The sequence below is a fragment of the Neophocaena asiaeorientalis genome, unplaced genomic scaffold (genome assembly GCF_003031525.2).
Source record: "Neophocaena asiaeorientalis asiaeorientalis breed wild unplaced genomic scaffold, Neophocaena_asiaeorientalis_V1.1 scaffold689, whole genome shotgun sequence".
In the NCBI taxonomy this organism is placed as follows: domain Eukaryota; kingdom Metazoa; phylum Chordata; class Mammalia; order Artiodactyla; family Phocoenidae; genus Neophocaena; species Neophocaena asiaeorientalis.
In genome coordinates, this window is record NW_020175666.1 from 2,409,878 (window position 1) to 2,423,897 (window position 14,020).

At 47.7% G+C, this 14,020-nt stretch overlaps 1 protein-coding gene across 2 annotated transcripts in view; it reads right to left on the minus strand.

Annotated features, from left to right (window-relative positions):
- Positions 1-827: 827 nt before the first annotated feature.
- XDH (xanthine dehydrogenase) overlaps positions 828-14,020 on the minus strand; it is a 59,737-nt gene continuing 46,544 nt past the window's right edge. The window contains exons 27-36 of one of the 2 annotated variants that reach the window (XM_024731529.1): positions 13,208-13,289; positions 12,605-12,700; positions 11,840-11,968; positions 11,174-11,248; positions 8,788-8,840; positions 6,883-6,997; positions 6,149-6,214; positions 4,523-4,711; positions 3,038-3,214; positions 828-1,427 (exon numbers count right to left, since the gene is read on the minus strand). In XM_024731529.1, the coding sequence (XP_024587297.1) occupies positions 1,377-1,427; positions 3,038-3,214; positions 4,523-4,711; positions 6,149-6,214; positions 6,883-6,997; positions 8,788-8,840; positions 11,174-11,248; positions 11,840-11,968; positions 12,605-12,700; positions 13,208-13,289 (1,033 nt within the window). In that variant the 3' untranslated portion in view covers positions 828-1,376. The remainder of the gene's footprint in view (positions 1,428-3,037; positions 3,215-4,522; positions 4,712-6,148; positions 6,215-6,882; positions 6,998-8,787; positions 8,841-11,173; positions 11,249-11,839; positions 11,969-12,604; positions 12,701-13,207; positions 13,290-14,020) is intronic. The other variant, XM_024731531.1, reaches the window with a different exon arrangement.

A 14,020-nucleotide genomic window follows, 5' to 3' on the forward strand; every position in this document is an offset into this window, starting at 1 on the left:
GGAGATGTGTTTGGTGTGTGCATTCTCTAGCAATGCAGGTTGGCTCATATATGGCAGATGTCAGCATCTGGTGTGATTATGATGATGAAGACGCATTTCTCACATGCCAACCAGCTGACGGTTTCATTTATTGGTGACATCCAGCACCGGGCTCAGCTGCGTGGTTTACACTATCCCTCTCCTGTGGCCAGAACCGTGGATCCCGTCCAGCAGAATGCTGGATATTTTATACAGTGAAGGCACATGACCAGGTCACACTGTCCACCTAGCACCAGGTAGTGATGAAATCACCCGTCAGAACAAGCAGAGGGGATGCTTGCCTTTCTCCTATTCTCTTTTCCAACCTCAGACACTTGGGGGGATTTGAGTCAAGTTCATGAAGCCCAGATAGCACATCACAGTAAGGGAACCAAGTCTCTGAGCGCTACAGTTCCCTTATGTAACTGGAGTTTTTAGGTCATATATTTATAGATGTTTAGATCCAGAGAAGACCTTAAGAGATTATTCCAGTCCAATCCTTTCATTTTGCAGTAAAATGAAGCACAGAAAAGGGAAGTGACAGCCTAAGGTCACAAAGATAATTAGAGACATGGCTGGGATGAGAACCCAGGCTCCTTGACTGTTTTTTCTCTGGCCTATCTTGATTCGAGGAGATGGGAACTACCGGCTTCAGCTGAAGATTTTTAAACCTGATCTTTTTTTAATGCACAAAAGAGAAGAGGAAGAAGCTAATGCATTGTAGGTACTCAATAACTGGGTTTGATGGCTTTTGGTGTTATATAATAATCTTACTTTATGCAGCTTAAGAAGATTAAGTCCAATTAACCTTGAATTTGTGTCATTCTTTATTCTCTCCAATGAAGTGCTTAGAGGTCTGAATCTCACCCCACTGTCCCATTGCAAATCTGAGTGTGGATATGAGGTTATAATATGACGCTCATTGGTTTGAAGGAAAAGCTTTCTGAGGAAGGCTCACAGATTCACTTTGGTTTACGCTTCTGGAGGTTTGTGGAAATCCTCTTTGAAGAACAGATGCTGTCAACACTTGAGGTTATACAGGCTGTCCAGTGAGTTGGGACATAGCACAGACACTTCCTAAATCTATTTCAAATACATGATTACAACAGACATGAAATGATGCTAATTGCCTATTAGCCACTTGGGCCTAACATTTCTGAATTTGCTTATCATTGTGTTAATAAATCATATTTTTGATCAAAATCTTCCAATGCATTCAATGTTCTTCCAAACACCATCCTGATGAATCACACCGTTGTCATCCTGCAACTTTTATAAATTCATGTTCTGCAGGGCAAGTTCCATCTTCCATGGAATCCCCAGTGTAGGATAAGAAGACTCCAATGGGGCTTTTTTCTTCAGACCTTCACAGACCAGGGTTTACAATTTTCTGGTACATCAGTGACACACTAGGAAGGAACAACAGAGAACTTACTGCAGGGTCTTCACATAGCTCAGGACACCAGTGCCAACCACCATTCCAAGACCAGACACCACTCTGCAGTCCCAGCTGTTGGGAGTGCCCCCAGGGCAGGACCCCTTAATTTCCTAGTCATTCGTTTATTTTTATTAAGCACGTTCCATGTGGTAAGCACTGTGGCAGGCTCTGGAGATCCAGGGATGACCAAATAGAGAAGTGGTCCTTTGTCATGCGACACAGTCCTTCAAAAGCACACTTGGCTCATGGATCAGCTGCTCATGCAAATCCACTGCAGGGATTTAAAATCACCTGGGTGTTGTAGCATCACAAAGGGGCTTGAGTTAGAAGCTTTGCTTTAGGTCTAGGGCCTCAGAGGAGGGGCTTATCAAATCATTGAGTTCTGCATCAGATTATTTACAAGGAGCTAACTTTGCAACCTGTGTGCGCTTACTGGGAGCCATGCAGCACCTCTGCCATCTGAGAATGGGGTTTGGGTAACTGTCAGCACTGGGGCCACGGTGGGAAGGTTCTGGGCTATGGGAAGGTTGCTGCACAGGTGTGGGCATCTCACTGCCTGGGAGCCCTGCACATGGGCTGTGTGGTCCTCACCCTGAAGCTAAATCTACTGGAAAACTTAAAGGGCAGCCTGCCTGGGGACCCATCTGCCTTCCTCACCCTCAGTACGGATGGCGGATTTGCCTGTCCCCAGGGCTTCTCCTGTACCCTTCCCATCCCCGGAACTCTGGGTTCATGAGCACCCACTTCATCTTGAAACCCCAAAGGCCTATCAAGTTTCCTATCAAACATCCAAGAGGAAATCCAACTTGGGTATCAGGAAGAATCCAGTTCTGCTAACTCAACAGAGGCTGCAAAGTCAACTGGAGAGTCCTGTGTATGCAGGGCCCACTTCAGCCCAACTCAGAGACTGGGCTGCTTCACCCAACAGTGGATGAAACTGTCCTGGCACAGTCTCCTTTTGCCAGGCATTGTCTCCACAAGTATCACATAGGGGCTCCCCCAAAATGATTCCAGTGACCGTGGAGTTCACTGCTACACACGCCTCCAAGGTAGTGACCGATCACCACGTGGTGCAATCATCTGGCTTCCTAAAAGGCTGCAAATTCTTCAAGGGCACTTATGTGTCCCCAGTACCAGCATGGCACAAGGTAATCACAGAACATATGTGGTCCATCTCATTCATTCATTAATTCTTCTTTTTCTCTGCATTTCCTTAGTACCTCACACAGTGTGTTTAACAAAGAAGGGTCTCAAAAATGCCAGTGATGGACACAAAAGATTAGGCTCTTCTGGAGTTTTATCCATCACCTTCATCTTTATGGAAAATAATGAAATCTGTGGGTGATAAATGTGCATCAGACAGCCCTCCTTCCTCTCAGGAGGCCTAGCTGCAAGCTGCAGCTTTAAGGGGTTTCTTGTTATTTTCCTGCAGGTTGGAGGAGGTACCTCAACTGCATAGCAGAGGGCGGGCGTGGACCCAAGGCTTCCCAGTTGAGAGAGAGCCTACTGTCTCACCCCTCTCTCTGCAACAGAACCTTCCCCGGCCTATGCCCCGCCTCCCCAGACTGAGGGGGATCATACCAGGGTGGTGAACTTGTCCACGCAGGCATTACGGATCTTCTCCGGGGTGGCGGGGCTGTCTAGCCGGAAAAGCTCCTTCGTATTATTATCTGTGTGCTGAGCCCGAGCTGCGCGGATGGCATCCTTGATGGCGAAGAAGATGGAGGCGCCCAGAAAGAGGGGCGGCTCCCCAACAGCCTGAGTGGACAGAGCAGAGTGTAGGCGGGGAGTCAGGGGAGGGCCCAGCTTCCACACCTGCAGGGCTGGGGATGCTGGGGAGCCCAGCCAGCACTAGTGGCTACATCGAGCAAGACAGGAGGAACGGTCAAAATTAATCAGAGGCTGAGAACAGTCAGTGCAGTAAATGACTCAACCTTGTGGGTATATTTCTTTTAACTCTTACTATGTGATTTTCTCCGATGACACCGTGCAAATACGATGGACCATTGAAAGTTATATTAAGTAACTATATTTTACAGACAAAAAACAAATCTGACCCTTTCCTCACAGCAATAAGCCTAGGGGAATAATCCACCTGCAGCTCTGTCACCAACACTTACAGGCATCATAATTATTCTTACAATTTGCTGAAACAGAGGCATCATGACAAATAGGAATTAAACTATTTTCTAGCAGAGGTTGTTTTATCCCCCAAAGCATAGGTCACAGACTGCCTGTATCAGAATCACTAGGGACACTTGCTAAAAACACAGGTTCCAGGGCTGTACCGCAGACCCACCGAATCCAGATTTCTAAGGGTGAGCCCAGTGGAGCTGCATTTTTATCATGAGCTCCAACGCCCAGTGATCTGATGTGCAGTGAAGTGTAGGAGCCAATGGCAAGGATCACAAAGTATCCCAGGCCCTCCCACAGTAAAGTAAACCGTGAGATGAGCAAAGGCCTGTGTCTCATTGGTTACAAGTAATTATCTGTATCCTTCCTAGACCAACAACTATCAATCAGCTTGATTGATTTTCAACCATTTTTTCATACTTATTCAGAGCACGGAGGAAATAAAGGATGGTTTTAACCATCCAGGAGTGCTGATCAAGACATAAGGTCTAGTGGTGGACACTGAAGGAGGTGAAAGTGTGTGCACAGAGGTGCTGCCCCACGTGCAGTGAATAGGCTGATTCTCATGAGACGACATGGGTGCTGGACCTGTGAGATCATCTCTAAGATCAAGCATTGGGGATGCACACCTGAGACGGGGGTGTAGGTCAGGATTCCACCTACAGGACTGAACTAAGTAATCCCTCTGAGTGTACCCACAAGAGCTGGCTTGGACCACACAGAGGTGGTGTCATCCTTGACCCAGTTCCCTATGTTCCCAGGCAGGACTGCCCACCCCTCCATCACCCTCACCAAGACTCGTGTCAGGTTCTCCTCTCTCTTCCACACGAGCCCCTCACAGACTCACATGGCGGGTGGATGGAGCCCCTCATCACTACCCGTGGTTTCCCACAGTGTAGACTGGAAGGTAGCACAGACCCAGGGCAACAGTACCTTGGATGCATAGATGGCCTTCTTGTTGGGACAGTCACGGAGCAGGGACACTCTGAACTCAGTGGGGATACTGCCAAATGCAGGGATCTTGTAGGTGCTGGGGCCACGGGTATGCAGGCTCCCCTCAGGGGAGTAGTGTAGCTCCTCCAGGGTGAAGAGGCCCAGGCCCTGGACAAATGCCCCTTCCACCTGCAGGGCAGACAGAGACCGTGGCTACCCTGCCTTCCCGCCCCCGTCACCCAAAGACAGGTGTTGCTTCCCACAGCGGGCACCAAGCCCCACCTGCAGTGGAGCCTGGAAAGAAGCTGAAAACAGCCCCCCACTGCTTCCCTGGCTCCCGACCCAGCCCAGGATAACTGATCTGGGCCTTTGCCAGGCATCTGTGTAGGCAGACCGAAGGCACTGACGTTGAAATCAGTTTCAGAACTTGTCGGCCATTCCAGGAGGGACACGCAGCTGTAGGCGTAATTTCCCATTAGAACCTGCCGCAGGGCAGATGGAGATGCTCCTTCCACGTTGCCAGGGGAGAAATGGCGACCCCGAGCTGAGAAGCAAGCTCGTGGGCTGATGGTGGCTGAGTGTGCCACAGGGGCCCATGCCCCTCCTCTGTGCTGAGTGGGACCATGCGCTTTGGGGCAGCCCCACAAGAGAGGAGGACTTTCCTGGCCAGTAGAATTGAGGCTTTTTGAACTCCCAGCCCTGCCTGCCCTCTGGGAGAAGAGCGCCTCTGCTGTAGCTTACAGATCTCTTAAAGGGCACTGCCATGCTCTGCTGGCCCACACGTCTGCTCTCCCAGCCTCACTGCTCAGAATCGTGATATGTGGCACCATCGTAGCTAAACAAGTGTGTCTGGGGGAGACCAGGTGCTGAGCATCTGTGTCTGCCGTGCTGAGCTCTACGCCTGCCTGTAGCAGGGGTTCCTCACCACAGTTGTTCAGGGAGTTAATAAACAGATTTATGACTAAGTTTCTCTATACTCAGTAACTGTCCAGTTTTGAGAAACAATGCACATTTTCTGCCGGATGTTCAATACCTCAGTTCTCGATTCCTCCCTCTGTCTTTTTCTGCTCTGCTGCTCTGCTTAATACTCTCATATTTTCCAAAAGTGATTTTCTTCCAGCCACCCCTTTATTCCTCTTGCTGGAACCCATGTCTTTTGCTCCCCGCACTTGGTAGCATTTACTTCCTAGGGTACAACAGCTGTCCTCGGTGGAAGAGGAATGAGGAGGGAGAAGATGCCTCTGACCTGAGACCCCATGACCTGCACATTGATCCCAAACTCAATCTCCACTCCCCCATGCTCCCGCTCAGACTACGCATGTGTGCGCGTGTGTGTGCATGTATGCGTGTGTTTGATTGCACACCCAGTGTTCCCACCACCCCATCATCTTGTTTTCTGACATATGAGTGCCCTTTCCAAGTTTAACCACGTGGATTTGTCTTCCGCCCCGAGAGTTGGGTGGGCTCTCATCTACCTAAATCCCACTCAGGGAGACTCACTTGTTACCGTGCTCAGACCTGCTTAAAAATGACAGTGGGCAAGATGCTGTGGCTGGGGACCCTAGGAGGTGGTGGGGCACATCAGTGGCCAAGTCTGTCACCACTCTGACGCCCCAGGAGTCCTACCTGTCCAATGTCGATGGCAGGGTTCAGACTGGAGCCAACATCCATGACGATGTCTGTGCGGAGGTTCTAGTGCAGAGAGCAAAATAAAAGCAGTTTGAAAAGAAAGGGATGTGTGGAATGATAGAGGGGTCTTGGTGACCCTAGGTTATTAAGTGCCAACCTGAGTAGTACTTTCACAAGCAGAGCACTCCGGGCACAGTCAGGCAAGAGTCTGAGTAGGAAGGGCAGGTCCCCAGGTTCCTGAGGCTTTGAACCTGTCTGTCTTTTGAACCTGTCTAGGTCGATCATGTAAGGAAGGGGTTCACAAATTACATTCCACAGGCTGAACCCAGCCTGTCCCCTGTTTTTCTACGGCCTGTGAGCTAAAAATGGTTTTCGCATTTTTAAATGAGTGACAAAAATAAAAAGAATCTGTTGTGACACATGAGAACTATACGAAGTTCACATTCCGTGTGCATAAATTACATTTCATGGGAACACACCCATGAGCATCTGTGTACACACGTTCACGTCTGTTTTCACACTACAAGACAGAGTGAAATAATTGAGGCAGAGTCTCTGTGGCCCAGAAAACCTAAAATATTTACTCTCTGGTCCTTTATAGGAAGTTTGCCAAGGCATGATTTAACACATTATTTTCCCAACCAGAAAGTTCATTCCTATCAGCTCTTTGTATTGCAATTTCAGACGTTTCTCTTTTTCCCTTTAGTACTAAAGTTTTGCAAACTTCTTACCTTATGATCCCCTGTTAAGCAGTCAATTTCCACTTCAGAGCAAGCCACCCCATAGGTGAAGTAGTGGAAAGCATTCCCTGAGTTTGTCTCAAAGCTGTAGCCAAGGTTGGGTGTCCTGGGGTAGAAGAGAGAAAATACTGCACATGTATTAAGAGGAACATGCCCCCCACTCATACACACAGAGGTAGCTTGTCCCCTAAAATCTTGAGACGCTAAAGGTTTTATTTTTTTATTCAGCTGTTCTTCAAAAAAGTCCATGAGTTTTGAACATTTTGAACCTGTTCATGAAACCCAGGCACTCCGGAGCATTTTGTCCCTTGTCTCTGCTCTATTTTGCCAATGGTCTTCATATGAATCATTCTGTAGCACTGAGCAGTGGAGGGTCCCAGCATGCTGGCCTCTACATGGTAGAAACGGAGGGGACAGACCTGCCTGAGCTCACGAAGGACACGTAAGCTACACTCCAAATGATCTACCGAATAGGGATTCAAGATCTCAGAACCAAAGGTTCTTTCTGGGCCAGCTTGTGAGCTTTTCATATAAGTTCACCTGCTCACGGGGCTGCTCACCTTTCTCGAGGTGAAAGGTAATAAGATCAGTACCTCGTGCCAACTTGGGTGCCTCTTAACGCAGCCACCTTGCCTGGTATTACTCCTCATCTACTGATCCCTTCTAAGTTTCAACAAATGATTTGAGCAAAGGGTTGCTAATAAAAGCAGATGCTCTTTTATAAATTTTTTTCTTTTTCAATCCTGAGTATCTTATAAGATTCCAATTTTGCATGAGTCAACATATACGAATGTGTGTGTGTGTTCTCTGCTTATAACAATCTGTATCTGTGCTATTCTATTCACTCCACAGAAATAACGATGTGAGCTGATGTGATCAGAGTCTGCATGAAAACAAAACCAATACAGGGCTGAGGGAAAAGCCTTCTCCCAGGAGACCATCACCTTCTTTGACCTCTGAACTCACCATCTTCATCTGGGTGTTCCCTGATATAACCCCAGTTTTATCAACTCTAAAAATGAAATAGGAACTTATGAGAAAACTTGCATTAGTTTGTGTTTGTGTAGGTCAAATATTACATAACCCAAGGAACACTGGCAAAACATTACTTTGCCCTAGAAGTATATATATATATACATTTATATTACATATATTTTATATACATTCATAAATTCACACAAGACCTTTTAAAGCAAACATTGAACTATTTTCCAAATCCACTGATCTGTGAAAGAAAAGGCACTAGTTAAATTTCCCAGGGAAAGCTAAAACATTATGGCTGACAGTAAATACGATCATATCTTTTTACAGCTTCTAAATCAGATGGACAGGGTCTCTGATACTGAATTTTAAAGTTGCAGAAGATACGTGCTCTTTTCTAAAACTCACTTTAAGTCCACTGAATTCTGCATTTTGTAACAGGACTATGTGCTCTAAATCCTCCTCTCACTCTTTTGAAGGAAAGCCTCCTTAAAGAAATCTGACGCGTAGCACAAAGTAACACACACGGGTAACTCGGAACACCAGACGCCTCTGGTTCTTGCAGGAGAACGCTGAGGGGTGAATGGCTGGTAATTGACCCACTATGTCAATAAATGAGGAGACAGGTTCAGAGAGAACCAGTGATCCCCCCAAGTGGAATAGTATACTTTAAGACCAGAACTAGAACAGAGGTCTTCCGATATAACAGCTCGTGCTTCTGGCGCATAGTTGGGTAAGCCCACGTATTTTAGAGCATCTTTAAATTGAAGCTAGTGGGAGTCCGTTGAAGAGACAAACATTTTGGTGGAACTGCTCTCTCCTGACCATAGGCTGACAGAGTTCAGTGCTGGAGGGCTCTGCAGAGGTTAAGATGACAACACATTGTAAGATGGGCAAGATCAGCCCCTTACTTACCTGTAAAACCCGGTAGCAGACAAGCTCACTGTACCCCGGTAGGCAGCCATGACCTGAGCAGAGGAAATGGCCGTCAGGAAGGGGGAACCATGGTTTCCAGAAACGTGGGCCCAGCACTAAGCTTTCAGGAGCTCGTCTTCCTCATCTGGAAGCTGATCAACTCTTTTTCCTAGTGATTCTCACTTGCATACCTTACCTCCCCTTCTCACCATACCCCCTGCACTAGGTCCTCGTCATCTGAAGCCTGGAGCGCTGCAGTAGCCTCTTAACTCGTCTTCCTGCCTCAAGTCGCCTCCTCGCCCTGCCGGGTAGCCCAGCCAAGTCAGAGGGGTCATCTTAACACACCACACTAGCCATGACACTCCCCTGCTCTAGAGCTTTCCATGTCTCCCCATTGCCTACAGAGCAATAGACCAAATGCCTGACATTCAGGACCCCAGTCTTCTCTCTGGCTTTATGTAACACACACATCATTGCTACTCCAGCCAAAATCAAGTGTTAAGTCTCTCCCAATCCTTCATGTCCCCACACGTCTGCACCTTTGTTTACATGGGTCCTCTGCTATATCCGTCCAAATCCTTTTCTTCCCTCAGCAACCAGCGCAAGCTTGCCTCTTCATCCACTTCTCCTGTGATTACTCCCTAATCTGGGCATTACAACAGCAGCTCTGTACACTGCTCATTGGATACTTAACATGTTAGCCTTGTGTTTCCACTTACACTGTCCTGTTAATAAAGCTATCCATCTCTCCATCCATTCTATCTCTTTAACTACATAATAAATTTTCCTTTCCTTCCTTCCTTCCTTCCTTTTCTTCCTTCCTTCCTTCCCTCCCTCCTTCCCTCCTTCCTTCCTTTTCTTCCTTCCTTCCCTCCCTCCCTCCTTCCTTCCTTCCCTCCCTCCTTCCTTCCTTCCTTCCCTCCCTCCCTCCTTCCTTCCTTTCTTCCTTTCCTTCGTTCCTTCGTTCCTTCCCTCCTCTCTCTCTCTCTCTTTCAATATCCACAGCTCTAAGATTTAATCTCTTACTGATATAGTCTGCATCATGATCATTGTCAATTACCAAGCACTTTACTATATACCAAATGCTATTGAGTCCTTTACAGATACCGTCTGACTTAATATCCAGTGCAATCCTATAAGATCAGCACTTATGAAGATTATTATCTTCATTTTACAGATGAGAAAACTAAGGTTTAGAGAAAAAATTTCTCTAGGATCCTTACTATATATGCATGATATCAAATATATACATAGATCATAGTGGTGGCAGTGATGGCTTGTTTTTCAGTACAGTACAAACACTAAAGAGCTTTGATGTCTGTCATCTCCTGATCACACCCTTCTGATAATGGCCTTTTGGGGGTTATCTGCTTATAAGGAACACTGGACTACATGGCCGATAGTTGAGGACAAAGCCCAGGTCAACGGACTGGAAAGGCATTATTAAAAACAACTACGTTGCCTTACAAATCCATACTAAAATTCAAACTACCAAGATCAACCCACATTCATGTGGTGTCTATGAATGTGGGCAGGGGAGTGCAGGTTGTATGAGGCACAGTAAGGTGAGTGAGTCAGAGAGCAATAGCTTATTTTCTTTGACTCTATTGAGGGAGACTTGTACTATCTGCGCTGGTTCACGTGTGGTCACGTTTTATGTGTTACTGTTATATCCAGTCCTTTCATTCCAACATTAGGGGAAGGTGAGGCAGGGCCACCATTGCTATCTCTGCTCATGGGAGGAGCTGGGGTCTCTCACCTGAGAGACACTTCCTTGCAGCCTCCCTCTGAGGGCTTCTGACGTGCAGGCTTCTGAACCAGAAATCAGAGAACTGGGCTCATTCTTATCATGAGTGCTTGTTGTGTCACTCTTAAAATCACAGAGACGATATAAACTCGTGGGCAGTATCTTTTTCCCTGCCCCCTCACAGATAGAGTCTCCGGACCCCAGAGCTGGGCAAGGGGAGAGGCTCCTGGGGCAGCCCTCCAAGACATGGAGGTTTGGAGAAAACGAGGCTCATCAAGACTGCAGACAAGTGGGGCAAGGGACCAGCCCCAAGGGACCAAGACTTCTCAGTGAGGCGGAGGTAGCACTCACCCCGTCTTCTGAGGCTCAGGGTAGCCGAACCCCTAGTTCCCACAGGGCTGTCAAGATTCTGGATCAAAAATTCTCCTCAAGTGACTTCCCTCAACTATGAACATTGTAGAGAGGGGCCCAGTATGGCTGAGCATTTACTTGTCCTGTGAAAGTATACAGAGCACCTCAACTTCTCTTTGCCTGTGTGACTAGATCCCGACCTCCTATTCCTGCCCAGGGTAGGGGACAAAGCCCTGCTCTTAACTTCACTTTAATTTGCAAAAGCGACTTGAATCAGCTCAGACTTACCCAGTCTTCCCAGGAGCCACTGGGATTCTTTCTCTTGAAGGGTTCCAGCCTTTGCAGGATGGTCTGGCAGGCTTCCTGAAGAACACATGCCCCACATGGCAGACACATCAGTCCTCTGCATTCCCAGACCCAAACAAAACCCCGAGGACCTGCAAGCGATGCTGTGCCCAGAGTGCCTCTGAGACAGCCTTGCCACCCTCTTGGGAATGTCTGAGTCTCAGGGTAGAAGCCGTTGGCTCTTGCTTGGAGAGCACTTCCTGACCCAGTCCTGAGGCTGACAGAGGGGGAGATGTTGAGGGATCCCTAAGGAGGTGCCTTCTCCCGTCAAACGCCTTTGTTTGATGACATCAGACAAAGCACGTGGTCTGACCTGGCTGACCCCACAATCGAATTTCAATTTCGCTCCATTGTCTTGTGTCCTCCCAGAATCCCCTGCTTTCCCTCCAGCTGCCCTTGCCCTCCCACGTTCATCCTTCCTGGCCTTGATGGAAGTGGTTGTGGTTCCTGAGCCCCTCTTTTAGCTTGGTGTCCCCTGGAGAAGAGAGCCAGAGGCATGGCCACAGCCACGAGCCTGCAAGGAGCCGCCATTCCAGCCCCCAGCCCGGGGACTCTCCACGCCCCCCGCCTTGGGCTGGCCCCCAGCACGGTGGCCCCGGGGCTCCTTACGTAGACGGCCTGTCCGTAGATGTCGGTGCTGACAGAGGCAGCCGTGGGAGAGGTGTTAGGCACAGTGTTAGTACTTGTTTCGCTGATATAGATCTTAGAGGTGGGGATCTTCAGGGCTCTGCTGGCCACCTGCGAACAGAGAGGACGTCACCCCCTAGGGAAGGGCTTGGCTACCTTCTCCCCAAGATGGGATTCAGATTCACTGTTACAGAAAAGAAAATCATCTCGTAAACCATAATTCTACTGAGACTCGGATGTTCTCACGTCTGTCTGAATCTGAAGCAGCACTTTATGGAGTGGTTTGGTTGGATTAAAAAAAGTCATAAATGTAATGGTGAGGAACAATGCCTTTTTAAACTAACCCCGGCTTTTAAAAAAATCCAGTTTGGCCAGTACCCACAAGCCAAGCAGGTATGCCAACTCTAATTCAGCGCCCCTGGGAGGAGTCCCGTGTGCGTGAGGGTAGCCAGCTACCTTAATACACATAACACACACCTTACACACAGTCACAGAGCCCTAGAGTGCTGGTGATGGAAGTGGCCTGAATCATCACCTGGCCAAACCCTTTGCACAGATGGGGAAACTGAGGCCAAGAGGAGGAGCAGACTTGCCCAGGGTCACATGTAGATGAGCAGCAGGGCTAGGGCCAGAACCTAGGCCTGCCTCTGCTTCTGGTATGTGGCACTGCTCTCTTTTTCACAGCATCTTCCCTCACGCAGACACCACAGTGCTGGGGCGGATGCCCATGGTCTCCAGACTGCTCACCTGGACCATCTTGGTGTGAAGGCCTTGGCCCATCTCTGTGCCCCCATGGCTCACCAGCACAGAGCCATCTGTGTACACATGGATCAGGGCTCCCGCCTAAGGGAAGAGAACGATACCAAACAGAAAATTCAGCAAATCCTAACTCAGTTTAAGGCCTGGGACCAAAAGTACTGGAGCCCAGGAAAAAGAAAACCAGCAGTAGAAATTTGGATAGAAACCTCAGACAGAAAAATCAAAGCAGTATAAATCTCATGATCTAATTATATAGTCTTTCAGTAGTTTGCAAAACTACTTTATTTTTTCATATCTCTCTGTCACCTATCCTAAGAGGGAGGGAGGTCTTTGTCCTGATTCTCCTGACGAGGAAATGGGATCAGAAAGGCAGAACAGATGTCCACAGTCCTATAGGCAGGAAGATAAGAACTAGACATTGACCCCAGATCAAATAAGTACGTGCAAGTTCAACTTTCATTTAAATAGCAAAGAGTTCATCTGTTCAGCTCTGTTCCCGTGACAATGGGCTTTCCCTTGCAACACTGCAAGCAGAGGGGGAAATGGGGCCCCAGTGCAGTGGAGATGGACAAAATTATATAAAGCAATTACCTGATTCAGAAAAGGAACTGTGAAGCTTATTCCAAATTTGGTAGGAATTATGCACAATCCTCTCTTTTTCCAACAATTCTCCCTGGAGGGAAGAAAAAAAAAAACATTCTCATAGCAACTTCTCCAGTATATTCACGTCAGGTTGAACATATTTTATGTCAGTATCTTTGTAAAACTGGAACAAAGCATCCTTGGAATTGCCCAGTTAGTCTCTGTCATAACTGAGTTGTGCTTCAATTGTGTAGACAAAATGAGAACAGCAGAAATTTGGGTTCTAGATCCCCCAGTGGAGCTGAAACAGGGCCCACCCTTGAAAGCCTTGAGTGGGATTCAGATTGGGTCAGAGTGCTCTGGTGATCCTGGACTCTACTCGCCCCAGGGAGGAACTGTGGCTCGCTGATGATAATGATAATACTTTCTTTGTGCTGTATATTTGGTTATCCAAGTAACTCTGTCAGAAAGACAGAGCCAGCACAATTATCCCCACTCTACAGATGATGAAGCTGAGACCCAAGACGATGGAGTGACTGCCAAGGTCACATTTATAGCTTAGTGTCAGAGGTAGGCACATAACGTGGTGTTTTTAGTCCCAGGCCGGCGTCCTCTAGAACATCGTCTGCCCAGAAGGCAGACAAACGTATAAAGACGGACCACACTGATGTGCTATGACGCTGAGCGCTGTGAGCCCCGAGCCCCAGGGCTGAAGACCATTTCAGGATCTTAAAGAGATGGCTGTGAATGAGTTAGCAAACACAGCAGCCTCCTAAGTTACCTATTAAGTTATTATTCTTATTTTTTTTTTTTTTTTTTTTT